Raw genomic sequence first — 22,340 nt, forward strand, 5'->3', positions numbered from 1 at the left:
GAGAGCCCGTTTGGTGTCCTGGTTAGGAGTGTGGACTTCTAATCTGGTTAGCAGGGTTTGGTTCTGTACTCCTCCCCCACGTGCAGCTAGCTGGGTGACCTTGGGCTCGCCACAGCACTGATAAAGCTGTTCTGACCAAGCAGTAATCTCAGGGTTCTCTCAGCCTCACCACCCTCACAGGGTGTCTGTTGTGGGAAGAGGAAAGGGAAGGTGATTGGAAGCCACTTTGAGACTCCTTTGGGTAGAGAAAAGTGGCATATAAGAACCGACTGTTTTTCTTCAGGAATATCAGGGCTCTCTCAGCCTCACCTCCCTCACAGGGGGTCTGTTGTGGGGAGAAGAAAGGGAAGGCAACTGTAAGCTGCTTTGAGACTCCTTTGGGTAGAGAAAAGCAGCATATAAGAACCAACTCTTCTTTTTCTTAATCTAATTTTGAAGATAATTATTTGACTTCTTTGTAAGGATGTCAATCTCCAGGTGGGACCTGGAGAACCCCTGGAATTACAGTTCATCTCCAGACTACCGGGATCAGTTCCCCTGGGAGAAAATGGTTGCTTCGGAGGGTGAACTTCGGCAATGCATCCCACCGAGGTCCCTGTCCTCCCCAGGGCCCATCCCCAAATCTCCAGCAGTACCTCAACCAAGCTATGCTAGCAAATTCCTACCCGCAGATCATAAAGCCCTGCGAGGGGCATAGTCAGGCAAGCATTTCCGCAGATAGGTAGGACCCACCCACCACATCTGGCCTTAAAGGTTGAAACCAAAACCATGAACTTAACCATGTTTCTGATCTCTTCTTGTCTTCTAGGGCCGGACTGCCCAGCAAACAGCCACTACGAAATCTGTGCCAACAGTTGCCCCGTCACATGCCGCAATCTTTTTGACCAGGCAGTCTGCGATGATATGTGTCACGAGGGGTGTGAGTGTGACACAGGCTTTGTCTTGAGTGGGGACAGGTGTGTCCCCATCGCCCAGTGTGGTTGCCTCCACCAAGGCTTCTACTACAAAGCAGGCGAGTCCTTCTATCCCAATGGGTTCTGCAAGGAGCAATGTGTCTGCCATGCTGGCGGCATCATGCGATGCCAGCCTTCTTCTTGCGACGCTCCCGCAGAGTGTCGTCTCATGGATGGTGTGCAGACGTGCTACTCCCACATGGCCAAGACGGGGACTTGCCACGTGTTTGGCGATCCCCACTTTCTTACCTTCGACGGCCTCACCTATGACATCCAGAGCAACTGCACTTACATCTTAGCACAGAGCTGCACGCACAAGCACTCCACTCCCTCCTTTGCGGTCCACGTGGAGAATGAGAGGCGGTCCCGGGGCAAGGTCTCCGTCACCAAGTCCGTGTCTGTCACCGCTCATCAGAACACCTTCGTCGTGATGCGGGAAAAGAGAGGCTTCATCCAGGTGAGACGTGTGACTGACATGGGGGGTCATGGCTGTACGTTGGTAAGACATGAATGGTGGGGAATTTGGGAGAATAGGTGGAGCCAAAGAGTTCTGGCCTGAGTCCCAAGGCTAGTGTGTGCAAATGAACAAGCTCTTGGGGCAGCTGGGGAGAACGCAAGGAGCATGTGGAAATTTGGAGGATGGTAAGGGGCTTTTAAATGGACTTAAATGGACTCTGGGGAATGGTAGAGGACAGGAAGGCCTGGAGGATCATTGTCCATGGGGTCGCAATGGGTCGGACACGACTTCGCAACTAACAACAACAACAACAAAGGGGCTTTCCCCCCCATTCTTCTTTTGTGTGTGTGTCTGTGTGTGTGTGTGTTTGCGTGTGTGTGTGAGCTCGAGCTCTTTCTTTTTATTCCTCATGCTTCAGGCATTGGTATATTGGTATACAGGCACCTGAAGCCCCTCAAGCGAGGGGCTTGGTTCTATTTGATCCATCCTTCCCAGATGAGCCATCAGTATTTGCTCTCCTACATTAGAATCCCTAAGTTGGAGATCTCCTTCCCCTTGTGACTTCAGTTTAAAGCTCTCTTGATGAATCTCTCCAGGTTCCTGCCAAACACAGTCTTCCTCATCTTGGATAAGTAAAGCCCATCCTCTGCTAGAAGGCCTTTTTCTGGAAACCTATCCCATGGTCCCAGAATCTAAATCCCACCTGCTGGCATCATCAATGCAGCCAGTGGTTCACCTCCATTATCTTCAGCTCTGCACTCATTTCTCTTCATCTGACGGGCAGAATCGAAGAGAAAACCCACTTATGCCCCCATTAGTTTCAGCTGCCTCCCAAGATCTTGTTGATCTTCTTCCATTGGGGAGCAGAAAAGCTAGTCCTCTCATCCGCAGGGGCCCATGGAAAACCATGGAGAGCCAGTTTGGTGTAGTGGTTAGGAGTGCGGATTTCTAATCTGGCATGCCGAGTTAGATTCTGTGCTCCCCCACATGAAGCCAGCTGGGTGACCTTGGGCTCGCTACGGCACTGATGAAACTGTTCTGATGCTCAGGTTCGAATCTCCCCTCTGCCATGAAAACTTGCAAGGTGGTCTTGGTCTAGCCAGCCACGCTCAGCCTGACTTACCTTGCAATGTTGTTGTGACGATAAAACAGTGTAGAAGAGAGTGATGTCAGCTGTTTTTGGTCCCTTGCTGGCAGAAAAGCAGGGATATAAATTAAGAAAACAAAGTAAATTTGTTCCTTTTTTTGCTTTGCAGTTGAGTCATAGCTGACTTATAGTGACTACCTAGACTCCTAAGGCAGTGGTTCTCAACCTTGGGGTCGGGACCCAAATTGGAGTCACCTGGCCTCTTCCCTGGGGTTGCCAGGTTGCCCGCTGCCGCCGCCGTGGCAGTGGTGGGCAGCAGCAATGACAGGCGGTGGCGGGTGGCCGTGGCGGCAGGTGACGGCGTGCGGCAGTGGTGGGCAACGGTGGCTGTGGGCAGAGAGGGGTGGCAGTGGCAGGCAGAGGCCGGGGGCGGGTGGAGGCGGCAGCTGGCGGCCAGCGGAGGCCAGTGGAGGTGGTAGAGCCATGGCAATGGCCACCTCCACACTGCACATGCACATACCACCCATGCACGTGCACCCTGCTGCCACCGCTGCACCAGCCATCACCAAATTGGAGTCGCCACAAAGGTAAGGTTGAGAACCACTGCCTTAAGGTAAATGTAGTCCGTGAACATCTGGAGAGCCACAGTTTGCCCACCTCTAACCTAGATTTTTCAAGGCAGATGTTCAGAAGTGGTTTGCCATTTCCTGTCTCTGTGTCAACTCTGATTTCCTTGCCAGTCCCCCATCCAAGTACTAAACAGGGCTGACCCTGTTAAGCTTCTGAGATCTCACAAGATCAGGCTACCTTTAGTTATTCAGATCAGGCTTTTCCAATATTTCATGGGAGGGAAACAGATGGGATAATTCCACTGATGTTTGTCACTCTGACCTCCTTGGGAAAGAACTGGGATATAAACGTGAGGAGCAAATGGTGAATGGCAAAGGATTTGTGATAGGCATTTGGAGGGAGCAGCTAAAAAGACGGTTTGGTAGACAAAGACAAGAAGTGCAACTACATAAGAGACTAAAGGGTAAAGGTAACGGTATCCCTTGTGTAAGCACCGAGTCATGTCTGACCCTTGGAGGGACGCCCTCTAGCGTTTTCTTGGCAGACTCAATACGGGGTGGTTTGCCAGTGCCTTCCCCAGTCATTACCATTTTACCCCCCAGCAAGCTGGGTACTCATTTTACCGACCTCGGAAGGATGGAAGGCTGAGTCAACCTTGAGCCGACTGCTGGGATCGAACGCCCAGCCTCATGGTCAGAGCTTCAGACAGCATGTTGGCTGCTTTACCACTCTGCGCCACAAGAGGCACATCCATAAGACACTAGCTTGGGTAAATTAAGAATGGGCTACTATGTTGAACTGTCTCCTTACTTGATGCTTACTCTCTCTCTACCACCACAGGTAAATGGTGCTGCCTACTCCGTGCCTTTCCGCCTGGCTAGTGGTGGGGTGCGTGTCTTCTACCATGGTGAAAACCTCATATTGCAGACAGACTTTGGCTTGCATATCTCCTTTGACCATTTCTACCATCTCGTTGTCACCGTGCCCCACTCCTTTCAGAGACAGGTCTGTGGCCTGTGTGGCAACTACAATGACCAGCCTTTGGATGACTACTTGACACCCACTGGAGACAGAACAGCAAGTATCCGAGGCCTTGCAATGAGCTGGACTGTGAACCAACCAACAGCAATCTGTACTCAGGACTGCAGTGCTTCGGTGTGTGGATCTTGCCACGAGAGCCGGAAGGCCAGTTATGTGCACAACAGCCAGTGTGGCATACTGCGGGCACCTCATGGCCCCTTCAGTGCATGCTATTCTACCATCAGCCCTGTCATCTTCTTCAACAACTGTGTGCATGACCTCTGCAAGGCACAAGGGAACAATGTTATCCTGTGTCGGTCCATCCACAGCTATGTTACCGCTTGTCAAGCTGCTGGAATCACAATCAAACCTTGGAGGACAGAGCAATTCTGTCGTAAGTGCTTCTTCCTAGAACTAGTTTTCCAAGGGAAGGTTTCCCATGAGGGAGACCAGAATCTTATCTGCACTGGGCATTCGAAGCTCATTCAGCTCATTTTATAAAAGCCATCTGCACTTGACCTCGGTCTCTACTTCGATGCTGCTCGCTGTTTTTGTTCAATCTGCAGTGCTGGGGATCAACCATAGAGTCACACTATTTATTCCCCGGCAACTCTGAGAGTGGATTTTTTCCCCACTTCATCAGAGAAATGCAGGCTCATTGCACTGTTCTCTAGGCACAGATCTCATGCCTCTTTTGGATTTTCTCCTCCCCCCCCCCAACCCAGCCACACTTCCAGCACTGATATTGTGTAGAGGTCTCTGCTGATTGATTGGTTTTCAGCAGCAACAGCCCCTTTCACCTCCAGTTGGTTCATTTTAGTCCAGCCTTCATTTTATTTCAGCTTTTGTGCAGTGAAGGCATTTTCCCTGCCTTACAAGCCCCCTTAAGTAATGCAATAGGCACGTATATCAGAAGGAGTTAAAGATGAGCCTGGCCTTGCCTCCAGCAGCTTCCTTCTCCCTTCTTCCAGTCTTAACACATGCTTCACACAGTGGGGTGAGAGGAAAATCATAGGCCAGAATTGTCCTCTCTCTGCTTTCCCCTCCCCTGCCTTTTCCTTCCCAGCTTCGCATTTATTTTTTAAGTGAAGGGGACACTGGATGCCTACATGCATCATTCTTAGTCTGTGCACATCTATACATATCTGTACACATCTGAGTACCTTTGTAGATCACAGTACATCTGTGTAATACATCCACAGCAATCCATCTTGATCCTGGATCTACTTGGCTGGTTCACTCAATGCCATGGGCTGAAGGTCATGAGCTAAGGGCAAACAGCTCATGGCAAATGCTAAATGTCTCATGTTCTTTGCCACAACTAGCCTAAATACCTAAAAGCAGAAAAAGAAGCTCATTCAGATTTCATACAACTAGCTCAGGCTGCTTCCAATCTTGCACCAAGGGGATAGCAAAGGGTAAAAGTGGAAGGGTTTGGGGAGAAAAATAAGGGCCAGAAAACAGATTAAGGAGGGCTCGGCAGCCAGAAAGAAGAGAGAGATGGCAACATATCCCCAGAAGCATGAAGAAAGGGTGCAGCAGAAACTAGTCAGAATGATAGCTAGATAGCTAGATAGCTAGATAGCTGGATGGACGGTTGGACGGACGGACAGACAGACAATGGGCGGGCAGGCAGATGGGTGGATAGATAGATAGATAGATAGATAGATAGATAGATAGATAGATAGATAGATAGATAGATAGATAGATAGACAGACAGACAGACAGACAGACAGACAGACAGACAGACAGACAGACAGACAGACAGACAGACAGACAGACAGACAGACAGATAGATAGATAGATAGATTTTAAACATGACCCCAGTGTGATTATCCCCCCCTATTATTTCTTTGTGGTTAATATTGTTAATATATTCTTAGAAAATATTAGTTATATTAGAAAATAGTTCTTAGGCATTACGGTTCCTCTTCCTCATCATATAATAACCTCCCCGCATCTCCTTTGCAGCCATGAAATGCCCCGCCAACAGCCACTATGACCTGTGCACCAAACCTTGCCCCAGGGGCTGCAGAGAAGCAACCAGCATCACCCAGTGTCCTCGGACCTGTGCCGAAGGCTGCAAGTGCGACGAGGGCTATTTTATGGCTGAGTACCGCTGTGTCCCCATGAGCCTGTGCCGGTGCTTCTACAATGGCACGTGGTTTAAGGCAAGTAATAAGCAAATGGTGAAGGCGCTGAGACACATGGACACATGAAATGGCCTTCTAGCGAATCAGGTCACTGGTCCATCAAAATAAGTATTGTCTACCCCAGGGGTTCCCATCACAATGCTCATGGGCACCATGGCACTTGCCAACACCTCTCCTGATGCCCACCAAACATTTTATTTTAAAGTGGGTGGAGCCAACTGGGGCGTTTGCCCAGCAAAGCTTCTGACTGGCCACTGGAGATTTGATTGACTGTGCAAATTAAAAAATATATATATTTGGGCAGCAAAAGGATCTTCGCTGTGACTGAAAGCAAGCAGTTGCAACCATTTTGTGAGTGATTCCATATCCTGTGACAGCCATTTTGTGGCAGCCATGTTGTGCTGCACCTGCCACACTGTCTCAACATCCAAAGTGTGTCCACAGGCTGGAAAAGGCTGGGGACCCCTGGCCTGTTGGCAGACTTTAAATATGCAAAATGACAGAAGTACCAAGTTGTGTAAATGAACAAAATAGCTTTATTTGGAAGAGAAATGACTTTGTATAGAATGAGAGGAGAGAGAGTCCTAACTATCTGACTCTGTTGTTCTTTTTCATTCATTCTGTCTGTTCTGGAGGCAAGCATGGAGGAAGTGTGCTCAAAGGAACAGGAAGTCTTCAATTGAGCCAATCAGGGCACAGGAGGAGATAATTTGAAAAGCACCAGGAAGTTCCTATAATAACGTGTGCTAAAGACACTTCTCCTCTAATGCCCCCTGGAGGATATTCTTCATATGTTTCTGAATCATGCACACTACAGAGCCTACATATTCCGCAATGGTCTTCTGGCATTGGCTCGCCAATGTCTCAGGCATTGGTTGTTCACATCACCTAACGCCTGGTCCTTTTAGCTGGAGATGCTAGAGGTTGAACTTGAGCCTGACATGCAGGTGCTCCACCACTGAGTCACACCCCCTTCTTAGTTACAATTTTAGTTACAAATCAGAAGAAGAAGAAGAAGAAGAGTTGGTTCTTATATGCCGCTTTTCCCTACCCGAAGGAGGCTCAAAGCGGCTTACAGTCACCTTCCCTTTCCTCTCCCCACAACAGACACCCTGTGGGGTGGGTGAGGCTGAGAGAGCCCTGATATCACTGCCCAGTTCGATTCTGCACTCCCCCACATGCAACCAGCTGGGTGACCTTGGGCTCACCACGGCACTGATAAAACTGTTCTGACCGGGCAGTGATATCAGGCTCTCAGCCTCACCCACCCCACAGGGTGTCTGTTGTGGGGAGAGGAAAGGGAAGGCGACTGTAAGCCGCTTTGAGGCTCCTTCGGGTAGGGAAAAGCGGCATATATCAGTTACAAATGTTAGGCTCGAGTTAGATTCAGGTGGGCAGCAATGTTGGTCTGAAGCAGCAAAACACAATTTGAGCAGAATGAAGTTTCGTGCATATGAAAGCTCACACCTTGAATAAACTTTGTTCGCCTTAAAGGTGCCCCTGGACTCAGAGGTCAGAAGGAGGTCAGAGACTTATAAATCAGAAAGACAAGGATGAGACAGACCAGCGTTACCAGGTCTCTTCTTCTTCATAAGGACGATATCTGGTTATAAGTGGAGACAAAATAATTTTGACGCAAATAAAAGATGACATAGCAATTTCCCTCACCAACCTTTTCCCATTCTGCTTTCTCACTTTTGGAAGCATAAATACAATTTCCCTAAGGCACTGTTGTTCACCTGGGTTAACGTTCTAGAGTTCACATCTTTTCCCTGTGTGCTATGTTATGCCCATACTAATTTTTTAACAATATAGGAACTGCAGCTTGCTGAGCCAAATTGAATAGCTACTAACACCAGAAACCAAAGAGACCCATAATGTCATCCCTTCTATAAGACCTGTGCCTTATGCACAGGTAGACCATTGGTTTGTCAAGATCTCTTCCTTATTCTGACCAGCAGTGGCTGTCCAGGTCTCAAACTGAGGTCTTTCACTTTGCACACTACCTGATCATTTGAACTAGACACGTCAGGGATTGATGACCTTTCTGCATGTAAATAAGAATTTGCACGGCTTAATTCTACCATTAAGCTGTGGCCTCTCCTCTTAATCAGAAGCTGCCTTACAGCAGGTTTGTTTAGCCTGGAGAGGAGACGACTGAGAGGAGATCTGATAACTACCTTCAAGTATTTTAAAAGGCTGCCATGAAGAGAATGGGGCAGAGTTGTTTTCTCTTGCCCCAGAGGGACGGACCAGAACCAACAGAATGAAATTAATTCAAAATAAATTCCGTCTAAACATCCGGAAGAAGTTCCTGACAGTTAGAGTGGTTCTTCAGTGGAACAGGCTTCCTCAGGAAGTGGTGGGTTCTCCATCTCTGGAAATTTTTAAACAGAGGTTGGATAGCCATCTGAAAGAGAGGCTGATTCTGTGAAGGTTCAAGGGGGTGGCAGGTTACAGAGGATGAGTGATAGGGTTGTGAATGCCCTGCATAGTGCAGGGGGTTGGACTAGATGACCCAGGAGGTACCTTCCAACTCTATGATTCTATGATTCTAGGTCAGATCATAATTTAATTGACAGGTTAAGAAGGCCCAAAACCTGGATGAATCTTGAAGCCACATCCATCCAGAATGTTCAGATCCCCAGGGAAGGGTCAAACCCACCTGGCTGAAGTGATGAAGGTCAGCAATATCGATTTCACAAACCCAAGCAATTGGATCATAATAACAGATATCATACAAGAAATGTAAGATTGTCTGAGTATACCTCTTAGACCAGATGTCCCTAACTGTTGCCTGTGGGCACCATGGTGCTCATCAACTCCTTTCCTGCTTCTCACAAAGTGTTTTTAGAAAGTGGGTGGGACCAGGTCGGTCTTCTGCCTGTCAAGGGTTCTAATTGACCGCTGGAAATTTGATTTGCTGTGTAGATTTTTTTAAATGTTCCTTTAGCAGCAGTTGCCACCACAACACGAGGAGCATCAATGTGGCAGCCATTTTGTGACTGGATCCAGCAGCAGCAGCAGCAGCCATTTTGTGGAATCGCCCAGCCTGCTGTGTGAGAATTCCAGAGGTTCTCACAGGTTCAAAAAGCTTGGGGACCCCTGTTTCATATGTATGTTCCAAACTCTGAAATATAGAATCAAATCCCAATAATCCCACTGCCGAACCATACTAATGCCACCAACCTTGTGTGCTTTACAGATGGGAGCGGTAGTGCTGTTAGCCGAATGCAAGCAGCAATGTATTTGCCACCGTAAAGGGACAGTGGTGTGCAAGTCCTATCAGTGCTCACCTGGGAGGTCCTGTGTGTTGAGCAACAGCAGATGGGACTGCCTTCAGCAGGAAGGTCACTGCACTATCACTCATGGAGGTGTCTTCACCACTTTCGACGGCATCTCTGGAAAAGTTCCTTCCATCGGATCCTATGAGATCTCCTCGCTCGTCAACACCTCTTCTGCATCTTGGTTCCGGGTGGTGGCAATGCTGGAGAAGTGCCCCATGTGCCCGACTCCTGTTGTGGACTCTGTCGTCATCTTCTTCCAGAACCTTATTGTGCGGGTCAACAAGGAGGGCTTAGTTTGGGTAAGAAGAAGAAGGAAGTGCCAGCTCATGAAAATCTACGCTTTGCATGTGTATCTTTACTGTAGCAATTCTTTCTAGAAGAAGAATTCTTATATGCCGCTTTTCTCTACCCAAAGGAGTCTCAAGGTGGCTTACATTCTCCTTCCCTTTCCTCTCCCCACAACAGACACCCTGTGAGGGAGATGAGGCTGAGAGAGCCCTGATATTACTGAAGAAGAGTTGGTTCTTACATGCTGCTTTTCTCTACCCAAAGGAGTCTCAAAGCAGCTTACAGTTGCCTCCCCTTTGCTCTCCCCACAATAGGCACCCTGTGAGGGAGGTGAGGCTGAGAGAGATATTACTGCTCGGTCAGAGCAGCTTTATCAGGGCTGTGGTGAGCCCAAAGTCACCTAGCTGGCTGCATGTGTGGGAGCGGGGAATCGAACCCGGCTCACCAGATTAGAATTCCACACTCCTAACCACTATACCAAACTGGCTCTCATTCTAGCCATTAAAATGTCAAGCATAAAACAACCATTTGAGCAGCCTAAGTCAATTAAAAAATATATTAAACTCCTTAGTTAAAACCGGAGATAAGAAGTCTTGTTTACACTCAGCACCTAAGACACAAACTAGGTGTGATTCCCCCCCCCCCCTGAATCATGTCTGGGATCCCCTAGCCCAACTTTCACTTATGCCAGTCAGACAACAGCAGCCTGGAATTAATTTGCCAATGGACATAAGAGCTGTAATGTGGGTGGTAAAAGAGTTTCATGACCACACCAAAAATGGTATTGGGGGTATTACTTCCTCCACTGGTAGGGCGAGAATAATTGCTGCATTTTGAAAAGATTAGTAACATTTCTCAGAGACCATTTCTGCATTAGGAGACATAACTCATTTTAGCCCTGCTTTGGACTTTGATGGGAAGGAGCGAGTTGACACCCTGCTTTCCACATTAGGCTTCCTTCCCCTCTTTTTTCAGGATGCAATTCTTCATATGCTTTCCTCAGTGGGGTCGAAAGGAGGCAGCATCCCTTAATGCTTTGCTCCCTTCCCCATTCCGAAAGGGCTTTTTATTTTGCAAAATGTTGCTTGCTTGCACCTTTAAAAAAATTGTGCCACTTCCTTCTGCGTTCCTTCCTCTCCCCTCTTCCCCCAGATATTAAAAAAAAAGGTTATTGCATTGCAACACTGCTGCATTGTAACAAGGAAGGCTGTTTTTCTGTCCATGGAAGATTGGAGAAGGCAGCAGACTTCTGAAGGATGGGGAGGAAGGCAGGCACAGAGAAATCCATACATGACTCCCTTATCCTGCACAATCCGAGCTCTAGCCAACCATTCCTACGAAGCCAGAGCTAGTTTCCTGAGTCTCTCTGGAGCTTCAAGTCGGGATTGCATCTTCCCAGGCAGCCATTCTTCCTGGCTGGTGGGCAGGAAGTCGTGATTGCTCCCTTTTCCTGCTGGCATTGCTGTCCCCTCTCGCTCCATGTTGGAGCCGTCGCACTGCTGTTCCTTTATCAAGCTGCTGTCAATTTCCTCCATGCCTCCCTGTTCTTCTACCTCCGCGTTGCTCCCGCAGCCCAGGAGTGCTTGCCATGGCCACCACAGGAGTCCTGCAAGGCCAAATTGGTTGATGAAGGGGAACTGCACGAGGCGATCTAACTCCCCTAGTGGTCATGACAGCCATGTCTGTGCTGCAGGAGTGGTGCAGAGGCAGAAAAGTGGGGAGGTAGCCCATGGGGCTATGTGGAGGAAGTAGGTAGGGCTGAGAGAGCTCTAAGAGAAACTGCTCTGTGAGAACAGCTCTTACAGGATGGTGACTGGCCCAAGGTCACCCAGCTGGCTGCATGTGGAGGAGCAGTCAGGAATCAAACCCAGTTACCAGATTATAAGGTGCCACTCTTAAACACATGAGCAGGCAGTGTGATGCAGAGGTAAAAAAGGTGAATGCCATTTTGGGCTGTATCAACAGGGGCATCACATCAAAATCACAAGATGTCATAATCTCATTGTATACGGCACTGGTCAGACCACACCTGGAGTACTGTGTGCAGTTCTGGAGGCCTCACTTCAAGAAGGACGTAGATAAAATTGAAAGGGTACAGAGGAGAGCGACGAAGATGATCTGGGGCCAAGGGACCAAGCCCTATGAAGATAGGTTGAGGGACTCAGGAATGTTCAGCCTGGAGAAAAGGAGGTTGAGAGGGGACATGATAGCCCTTTTTAAGTATTTGAAAGGTTGTCACTTGGAGGAGGGCAGGATGCTGTTTCCGTTGGCTGCAGAGGAAAGGTCACCCCGTAATGGGTTTAAACTACATGTACAATGATATAGGCTAGATATCAGGGAAAAAAATTCACAGTCAGAGTAGTTCAGCAGTGGAATAAGCTGCCTAAGGAGGTGGTGAGCTCCCCCTCACTGGCAGTCTTCAAGCTAAGGTTGGATGCACACTTTTCTTGGATGCTTTAGGATGCTTAGGGCTGATCCTGCGTTGTGCGGGGGGTTGGACTAGATGGCCTGTATGGCCCCTTCCAACTCTATGATTCTATGATTCACTACACCCAGCTGTCTCTCCTAATGAGACTAGGCTATCCAAATACGGTGCATCAAATACGTTTGTTGAGTGATTAGAGAAAAGGGAGGCACAGAGAAGCTCAGCTATCGAAGTACAGGACAGAAGTTTCAAATTGATTACATGGAGTAACTGCAGAGGTTTGAGACCAGGCAGCTAACAGCATCATAGCAAAACAAAGGGCATTTAGCACATGTGTAATCTCTGCCCATCTTCCTTAACCATTCACAGCAGGGGGTTCCTTTTCCAGAGCCTAACAAGTGTTTTTAGAAAGTGGGTTGGACCAGGTAGGTCTTTTGCCCAGCAAGCCTTCTGAATGGCTGTTCGATATTTGATTGGCTGTGAAGATTTCTAAAAACGTCACCCTGGCAGAAGCTGCCACCATAGCACAAGAACCTTCACTGTGTGACGGAAGTAAAGTTATGTCAATTATGTTGTGGCTGGCCCTACCTCCTGGAGCAGCCATTTTGTGGTAGCCATTTTGTGGCTGCACCCACAATGCCCTGTCAGAATGTCAACAAAGGAAAAAAGAATCTGTCCATTGGCTTAATCAAAGTATAAAAGTCTCTGTTATCTCTTTATTTCTCTAGATTATTCTCCGTTTTCAGTGCTTTTATCATTGGCAAAATGAGTCCTAAATCACAAAATATCCTTATTAGCATAACATGGTATATAACAAATAATAATTGAAAATGTACAAAAATATCCATACCTCCACAAAGTTCTTATTGATAAATTCAATATATTCACTGAAAGTGCTGTCAGTAACGTAAAAGTAACTGTTAGAACAAATGTTGAAACGTAGCCTATACACAATGCCCTGTCAGAATGCCAAAGCTGCTCACAGGCTCAAAATGGAGACCAGGGTCCCACAGTGACATAGATCAGGGGTAGTCAGCCTGTGGTCCTCCAGATGTTCATGGACTACAATTCCCATGAGTCCCTGCCAGCAAATGCTGGCAGGGGCTCATGGGAATTGTAGTCCATGGACATCTGGAGGACCACAGGCTGACTACCCCTGACATAGATCACCTGTCTGCCTCTGTCCTTTCTTGTGTATGTTTATCCTGCTTTGCTCTTGGTGTCCCAGTGACCTCCTGGTTTGGCATGTTCTAGGTGAATGAGAATCCTGCTCTTCTCCCAGCCCAGCCTTCCAAGGATATATCAGTGAGCCAGAATCAAGGAGTGGTGACGGTGAGGTGCAGAGCTGAGATTCGTGTTCTCCTCAGCAGCAAGGGAGAGACAACTGTGAGTCTCAGCGGTTCTCTGCACCACCAAGTACAAAGAGCATGTGGGAACTTCAACAGTATTGGTGCAGATGACCTTTGGCTACCCAATGGGACGGTAGTGAATAATATTGGAGAGGTCCTCAACTACTGGAGAGTCAAGAGAACAACAGCAGAACACGGTATGTGGGACTAGCAAGCAGGAAGCAATTATCCACCTGTTCCTTCTGGAGATTTCCTTTCTCAGACCCAAGGGCATAGGGCGACTATCCAGCTGCAAGCTTCAGGTTGGGAAATTCCTGGAGATTTGGGGGGTGGACTCTGAGGAGGGTGTAGTTTGGGGTGAGTCAGGACCTCAGCAAGGTATAAAGGTAAAGGTAAAGGTATCCCCTGTGCAAGCACTGGGTCATGTCTGACCCTTGGAGTGACGCCCTCTAGCATTTTCTCAATATGGAGTGTTTTGCCAGTGCCTTCTCCAAGGTATAATGCAATAAAAATCTACTCTCCAGAACAGCAGTTTTCTCCGAGGGGAACTGATCTGTCATCTGGGAATCAGTTGTAATAGAAGGAGATCTCCAGGCAGCAGCAAGAGGTTGGCAACCACTGGGCCCTAGAAATCATGTTGCTTGAGAAGGAAAGGCCAGGTTGCTACATGGGGGATCGGGTGGCTTACAGTTAATGCCTTCATATTTGTGGCACTAAATGCCCTTGGTTTTTCCTCATCTTTTAGGTCTTCAGAAAACCCATGCCTAATGAAATCTAAAACTGAAATCCTCCTTCCAATGTCCACCACTCCCTCTGGCCTGCGCTTGGACACAGAACCTTCTCCCTAAGTCCCAAGGAAAGAGCAGGCTACTGGTCTTTGTGCAAAATCACATTCTTTTGCTATTGGAAGAAAAATGCTCAGGGCCAGCTGGCACCAACTATGTCCCATCAGTGAAGCTACAGTGGGCCACAAATGCTGAAGACGCAGCCCTCATCAACTGTATATAGCTTATATTGATTTCTGCCTTGGGATGGCTTGTGTTTGTGTCGTTAGATGCTTTCCTTTATTTCACATTTTTGCTCCCATTGTTGAATACTGTACAAAAGGGATCACTGCCTGCAATAAAGCACAGGTTTGTATAAGAATCATGGAATCATAGAATCATAGAGTTGGAAGGGACCTCTTGGGCCATCTAGTCCAACCCCTGCACTATGCAGGACGCCCACAACCCTATGTGGTTAGTCTTGGGTCAAGTTTCTTAGGGTTTGGTTTCTCTATTCAACTCTATTGTCTCTGGGACACTAGTAAATGTTTAACGTAGGAACGGCCAACCCTTTTGCATCTGTGGGCACCTTTGGAATTGTGGCACAGCAGGGGGGAGCATATTCACAAAATGGCTGCTGCAGGAAGAGGAACCCACTGCAAAATGGCTGTCACAGTGAAGATCCTTGTTGGAAATTCCTGATTGAAATGATATATTAGTACCCTACTCTCATCTTGCTCAAGGTTTAGCCAAAAAAAAAAAGTGCTTTTAGCCAGTTCAGCCTGTGCGTGTGTGTGTGTGTGTGTTCCCTTTCAATATGAATTGAACCGATAGGCCCCTGGAAAAGAAAAGATTCCATGGTTTAGCTTTTCTTTCAGAGCAGCCATCAGCAATTTTTTCTACCTCCATTGTTTCTCCTTTTTCCCACATGTGATAAATTGTTCTTGTTAGGGAGGATTCTCTAAGAAATGTGTGGTAATCTGGGGTCCTTACACCTTATGGAACTTGAAATCGTTTTTACTTTTACCTCAGAGATTCACCTCGGGCACTCGGAGAACCTTTCCTTGTAAAAATGTACCATTTTCTTTAGCGGGCTTTATGTTAACACAAAACCTGAGGAAGCGACACAGAGAATCTGAAATTAGAAGGATGTCAAAAAAAGTCCGGAGTGATCTGTGAGATTCTGCAGGCAAAGCCGCTTGGAAAAAAAAAAAGCTTCAGATGTGCCTCATTTAAGCTGATGTGTATGATACATCAAGTGAGGTGTTCAGAGATCCTTTTTGTGCTCTGAATTTCTTGCCTTATTTCTCAGAGTTGCTAGTCATCCTGAGGGCATGGCTCTACAGTAACATATTTAAAAAAAACAAATGGGAGAGCTTGATATTTAAGAATAACTGGGGGAGAGTACGAGGTGATATAAAAGCAAGGAAAGAAGGAGACATGGGCAGGGTAGAAGCAGAGGCTTCCTTTTCCCGCCTGTTTCTAAATCTCCCTGAAGATTCTGCCTCTCTTAAATGATTTTGCAGACTTTTTCTCCTTCCGATATCAGATAATTAGATTATGGGTAGTTCAGTCCATAGCTGTCTCCTTTGCCTCAGGGCATTTCTGCACCTGTTAAATGTAGTGAAATGTTTACCTTACTTAGTTGTTATATTCCGGCCCCTCCATATGATGTCGCTAGCATCCCGCATCCCATAGTAACCGGCCGGCTACATCCTCCATTTTAAAGCGCTAGTTGGGGAATCGCATAAAGTGGAATCCCCAACCTGTTTCGTGCGAGCCACCAGAGAGCAACCAGCAGGCAACCAGTAGAGGGAAGGTGTGGAGGCTCAAACTCGCTAAATGTGCCAGTCTCATCCTGCCCTCGAACCCACCTCCCTCTCCATTGTTCCCGGGGATGGGAATGTCTCTTTAAAAACGTCTAACTTCCTGAAGCAACGAATAGGTGGACAAGCATGCAGGCGATACCAGAAATAATTTTCCCCCCGAAAGTTGTGAAAGAAAGCATGCCTCTCTAAAGTTCCGCCCCAACTCCAAAAACCAATCAGGTATGAGATTAATTTAAAAAGTTATATGCATAAGTGTTTAAACAGGGAAGTATGATTTTTTTATTTAAAAAAAATTAGTTACCATTGCAGGACCTTTAAAACATGGATAAAGGGGATTGGCTGCCTGGCTTGATTGACAGGTGGAAGAGAATTATGTATAAAGCACGTTGCTCTCCTCTGCCATTTCCAGCAACCGATGTGGAGGGTGAGAAGCACAAAAAGGAGGCAGACAAATGTGAAAGAGCAAAAAGGTGAGGAGGGGGCTTGGATAAGGTGACCACATTTTGCCAGAGGTAACGCGGGACACCAGGGACACCCTTCCTCTCTCCCTCCAACTGGGGTGGGGTGGTGCAAGGGTGCCCTGGGGGCAGTGGCAGCATACAAGCCTCGTCGTCATTGTGGGGTGGCCGGGCAGATCCATGTGGCCGGGCTGTGCTCAGTGGCGGTGGCAGTGTCTCGGGGCCCTGTGTGGCCGGCCGGGCTGCATCACGCTGGACGGGGTGGCGGCCAAGCCTTACCTTGCTGAGAGAAGCCTGGCCTGGTGGGGAGAACAAAAGAGGCCACCGTGGCCTGCCCGATCCCTCTCTCCCTCAACGCCCAGGAGAGGAAAGCGAGCCTCCTTCAGCTCCTGAGCCACGAGCTCGAGCTCCACACCTGACATCCCACTGCGCTCTCTTCGCATGGACTGGGAAGGACGTCCGGCAGGGAAAGCTGAGAAGGAAACAGGGGTGAGGTGGGAAGGCAGCGGCAGCCTATAGACGCATGGGCCCAGCAGGAAGTGCATGGGCAGTGCTGTGGCCTGACGGCAGCGTCGCCAGGACCGTGACATCGACAAAGAAAGCTGGAGGAGCGGGAGAACGCTGAGCGCCATCTTGGGCTCAGCGCAGCAGGGCTCGGGCCTGGGCCCAGAGGATGACGTTGGACATTCTGAAGATGGCCCAGGATGTGGGAAATCCCAGGACCGCCCCGCTGTTCTTGGGACATATAGTCACTATAGGCTTGAAGGCCCAATAATATTTAGTGCTATGCCATTCAGCTGGCATAACGCTATTTGTTCTGATGTGCGGAAATTGAGTTCAAGTTTGCACCAGTTTTCAACAGTTAACTGCTGTTTCCCGGGCTGAAGTGTTACTACCCCTTCCCCCCTTTCCCTCACTATTGCCTTCTGTTTTTAGGTGCGACTGCTATTCAGGCTTTGTTGGGTAGATTTTTAAAAATGTCTATGCCTTAAAAAAAATATTTTACTGAATACTGGAGTATTCAGAAGTCCCACCTTGTCTACATGTGACCTGAGGCACTTTCACACACCCAGGATAATGCACTTTCAGCCCACTTTGAATGCACTTTAGAGATGCTTTGCAAATGGGTTTTGCCATTTCACACAGTAAAATTCAGTTGTAAGTGTGTGCATGAAAGTGTCACTACGAGTGATAAGAAGAAGGCGTTATGTGGGACACCTGGGACCTCCTCCAAAGAAGCTGCCCACAACCTTAGACTTTAAATAACTAGAAGCCACCTACAGATGACCAAAAAAAGAGGAAAGCCCACAAAAATGAGGAGATGGGAAAAATTGCATACACTCATTTACATTCAGAGATTCAAATTTATGGATCATTACTATCATTTACAGAGAAAGACCACACACAAAAGTGCCTGGGGCGTCAGGCAGAATCCAACTTGCTAGCTGACAGCCTGTCATTCAAATGTTTACAAAAAGTTTCTGCAGCCAAAAAAGAAAAAAGGGGGCCAGTTTTCCTGGGCAGAAGTAAAACCCACACTTTTCAAAAGACAAAACTCACTGGCCTCGAAGAATTAAAAAAGAGGATTGAAAGAGGACATGTGACCACCTGCTCAGACAGTTCTCCCCTTTGCCCTTCTTATTCAACAGGTATTTCCTGCTTTGCTTCACAGCTGTCGAGGTAGGGGAAATGGACAAACTAGACAAGTACAGAAATTCTATACAAGAAGTTGCAGGAGCAGAGTACCAAGCTGTTTAGAAGACTGAGAGAAAATACTTTGTACAGAAAGAGGAGAGATTTGACTGTCTAACTGTCGTTCAGCATTCATTCAGTTTGTTCTGGAGGCGAGCATGGAATCATAGAATCATAGAATCATAGAGTTGGAAGGGGCCATACAGGCCATCTAGTCCAACCCCCTGCTCAATGCAGGATTAGCCCTAAGCATCCTAAAGCAAGGATGCTTAGAGCAGGGAGGACGTGTGCTCATCGGAGCAGAAAGTGTCCACTTGAAAAATATCAGGAAGTTCTTATTTTAACTGTGCTAAATACACATGAAATGTCAGTCCCGAGGTGGGACCTCTCGCACCTGGACCTAGCTAGTGTGATCTATTATGTCTGCAGGTTCAGTGATCACAGACTCCATTTCTTCAGGACAGCTCTTTTTTTATTTAGCAACTCCAGCCACAGACTACAACTACTGAACAGGGGGAAACAGGCAAACTCATGCACTTTTATACCTTTCAGGCAGCCAGCTGCTGCCTCTGATTGGCTCTAAGGAGAGCAATCTGATTGGCCCTGCCGGAGCAATCCAAGCAATCTGATTGGCCCCTAAGCGGAGCAATCATTTTGGCTCTGGCAGAGTGATCAGGTTCCTTGATTGGTTAGTTCTTTGGCTAGCAGAGAACCTCATTTGCATGTGTGTCCAAATGCCCATAGACATAACATAATCCATGCAATGGTCACTTTTAGATTAGACTTCTGCAACTTGCTCTATGCAGGGCTGCCCTTGAGATTGCTCTGGAAACTTAAACTGGTCCAAAACGCAGCCGCACAAGTCCTTCCAGGGACTCAGTGTGGAGCATATGTGACCAGAGCTTGCTCAGCTTCATTGGCTCCATTGGAGACGGAATGGTTGAAGGTGCTGGTTTTAAGCTTTAAAGCCCTAAACAGCCTGAGACCAGCATACTTGTGGGGCCATCTTTTCCCTTATTACCCCCCAAGATCACTGAGATCGTCATAGCAACATCTGCTCAGGGTCCCCAGCCTGAAAGAGGCAAAGATGGCCTCAACCCAGCCTGGTGGAATGAGCTCCCAGGGGGCACCAGGACCCTGTAGGACCTAAATCACTTCCACAAGGCCTGTAAAACTGAGCTATTCCACCAGGCTTATAGTCTAAAGTGACCAGATTTCAGGGGCCACAGGGTGGGATGCGCTGCTGCCGCTGCCGCTGCGGCGGCATTTGGGCCCCCTCTCCGCTCTCCCTCCTTGACTGGCCTCAGAAGGGCGGTGGGGTGATGGCGGCAGCGGCAGAAATGGTGGCGGTGACAGCGATTTTGGCTGATTTAAACTTTCCCTCTGCAACTAGCATGATTGATCCAGAGTGACCCTGTCTTTCCCCCGTGATATCCTGGAGTGAATATAATCCTCAATATTTGTAAAATCACCATTAGTAAGTGTGCAGCTGTCTGCTTTCCCTGAAATAACTTGCTGCTCAGCCTCCAACATTGTAGAAAAGTCCTGATTGGCCAGGGCATCAGTTCAAAGGCTTCTTGTTCCCAGGTTGCAAGGCTTCCCTTAAAGGGGAAGCCCTAACTTCTCTCGGCAGAGATTTGCCTCTTGGATTTATTCCCTCTCCTCTGCTGTCTCCAATCCCCTCCCCCCCCTTCAAGAAAAGAAAGAAGCTCCTGCTGCACTTGGCTCCCCCCCCCCTTCTGAGCTTCCCTAAAAGTACAGAGCACTTTTCTATTTCAATGGGGAGAGGGTGGGTGAAGGAAGACCCGAGTTTAAATCGATCTGAATTCAGCAGAATCCACAACGGAATAAACAAAGTAAGTGTAGAATCAGCCCTGATCCGCCCTGGATTTGTATCTCTGGATGAGGCAGCTGAGGTGGTAAGCTAATCTGGAGATGAGCTGTGATTCTAGAGGACCTGTCTGGAAATTGGTGGCCCTACTTTCATTCTCTCTGGAAACTTCAAATTGTTGGCCTGATCATTGTCGAAGCTCTCACAGGTGGCACATATTTTCCCTGCTAGAACTGGAGTAACAGCTAACACAATCATCACAGTTCAGAAATCACTCAAACATGAGCTGAACGCACGTCGATAGCATTGCCAGCCTGGTCAACTTTCAATTCTATAACTTTGGATGGTTTCAGAACCAACAGGTCATCCTTCACCAAAGAGACACAGAGACCAAAACACAGTTTGGGTTTAAGAGAGACTCCACAAGGTTGGCAATAGTGTGTTGGATAATTCCTAGGAATTTGGGCCTGGGGATGGGGTGAGACCACAGCGGGCTACAAGGAAATAGAGCCCACCCTCCAAAGTAGCCATTTCCTCCAAGGGAGCTAATCTCTCTGCAGTCTGGAAATTAGCAGTAACTCTGAGAGATCTCCAGGCCTCACCAGGAGGCTGCCCACCCTAAATAGAGAGACTGTGAACAAAGTGCACTTCAGTTGCCATGAGGTTTTGGAGAGTTTAATCAGAAGATTAATCAGTTTAAGGATTTACTTGATTGCAGTGTAGAGCCTAATTTGAAATTGGCAAGGCCAAATTTTAATCAGCAGGGTGCCAAGTTTATGGGACTGCTGTACAGTTTGGGGCTATTTTTGTTCTCGGGGATGGAGAAAAGAAATATTAAAGATGTTCCTTTTCTTCTAACAATGATTTATATTTTTCATTTACCCCATGTATCTTATTTTACAGTACCTCAAAAATATACCTATTGCAAGGACTGGGTTATATATGTTATATTTTAATGTAATTGATTCCTTAGCAGTCAAAATAGTTAAAGGACACTCATCTGACCATCCTTTAATTAGCTGGTAATCCTAGATCAAACTGAAGTTTTTAATTCCAAATGTATTTCTTCAGCTAAACTTTGTTAACCATCCAATACCTTGGCGTTCAGCTCTACTAATTTAGAGGCTCAATTCAAGGGTTTCTCCCAGTGCTCAGAAACCAAGCAGATTCAGCCGAGGGTCTATTCTGCACACAACAGATAATGCACTTTAAATGCACTTTAGAAGTAGATTTTCTTGGTTTAGGCCCATTATGCACGGAGGGGAAGGTCCACATTCGGGGTGGAATGGCGTCGCCTAAAATCACCAATAATGCACGGCGCCGGCTGCAACCGGCCACAGATTTGGTGCATGCCACCAAAAAAGCTGCGTTAGCGAAACGCAGAAGAAAGTAGCGCTTCCGGGTAGCGGGGCACAGCCAGAAGCGGTGCTGGGGTCACTATGTGCATAATCAGTTACTCTGGGTTTTACCACCGTTGCGTCCCGTCACGTACGTAAGTGGTTTGCTTCACGTCTTCCCCTTCCGTGTTTTCTATGTGACCCAAAATGACCCATGCATAATAGGCCTTTCACAGGAAAAACTAGCTGCCAAAGCACATTGAAAGTGAATTATCCTATGTGTGCAGAATGGGCCCTGGTTGATACTTGGATGTGAGACCCTCAGGGAAGTCCAGGGTTGCTATGCAAAGGCAGGCAATAAAAATTAAAAACTATCTGTTCATCTCTCATCTTGAAAATCCTATGGAGTTAATGTAGAATGGTTGCAACTTGACAGCACGTTAAAAGACCCGAAAATGGAGACACTGTGCAATTGAGACCCACTTCGGTCTCCTTACAGACTAGCACCTCCTTTTGTCTTCTGACTTATACTAGCCCATATTCTGCAACCAGAAAACTAATAGAAGAAGAGTTGGTTCTTATATGACGCTTTTCTCTGCCCGGAGTCTCAAAGCGGCTTACAATCCTCTTTCCTTCCTCTCCCTACAACAGACACTCTTTGAGGTAGGTGTGACTGAGAGAGGCCTGGTATTACTGAAGAAGAAGAGTTGGTACTTATATGCCCCTTTTCTCTACCCAAAGGAGTCTCAAAGCGGCTCACAATCCCCTTCCATTTCCGTTTCTTCACAACAGACACCTGTGGAATACTGGAATATGTACATGCTTGTTTCACGCCTTTTG

The 22,340-nt window shown here is 47.5% G+C and overlaps 1 protein-coding gene across 3 annotated transcripts in view; it reads left to right on the top strand.

Moving 5' to 3' along the window:
* The window catches only part of LOC143837327 (IgGFc-binding protein-like), a 46,671-nt gene extending 31,936 nt beyond the window's left edge, over positions 1–14,735 (top strand). For all 3 annotated transcript variants that reach the window (XM_077337007.1, XM_077337008.1, XM_077337006.1), the window contains 6 exons: positions 809–1,410; positions 3,908–4,481; positions 6,059–6,258; positions 9,446–9,826; positions 13,495–13,786; positions 14,335–14,735. In XM_077337007.1, the coding sequence (XP_077193122.1) occupies positions 809–1,410; positions 3,908–4,481; positions 6,059–6,258; positions 9,446–9,826; positions 13,495–13,786; positions 14,335–14,357 (2,072 nt within the window). In that variant the 3' untranslated portion in view covers positions 14,358–14,735. The remainder of the gene's footprint in view (positions 1–808; positions 1,411–3,907; positions 4,482–6,058; positions 6,259–9,445; positions 9,827–13,494; positions 13,787–14,334) is intronic.
* The last annotated feature ends 7,605 nt before the right edge of the window (positions 14,736–22,340 follow it).

The sequence above is a fragment of the Paroedura picta genome, chromosome 5 (genome assembly GCF_049243985.1).
Source record: "Paroedura picta isolate Pp20150507F chromosome 5, Ppicta_v3.0, whole genome shotgun sequence".
Classification (NCBI taxonomy): domain Eukaryota; kingdom Metazoa; phylum Chordata; class Lepidosauria; order Squamata; family Gekkonidae; genus Paroedura; species Paroedura picta.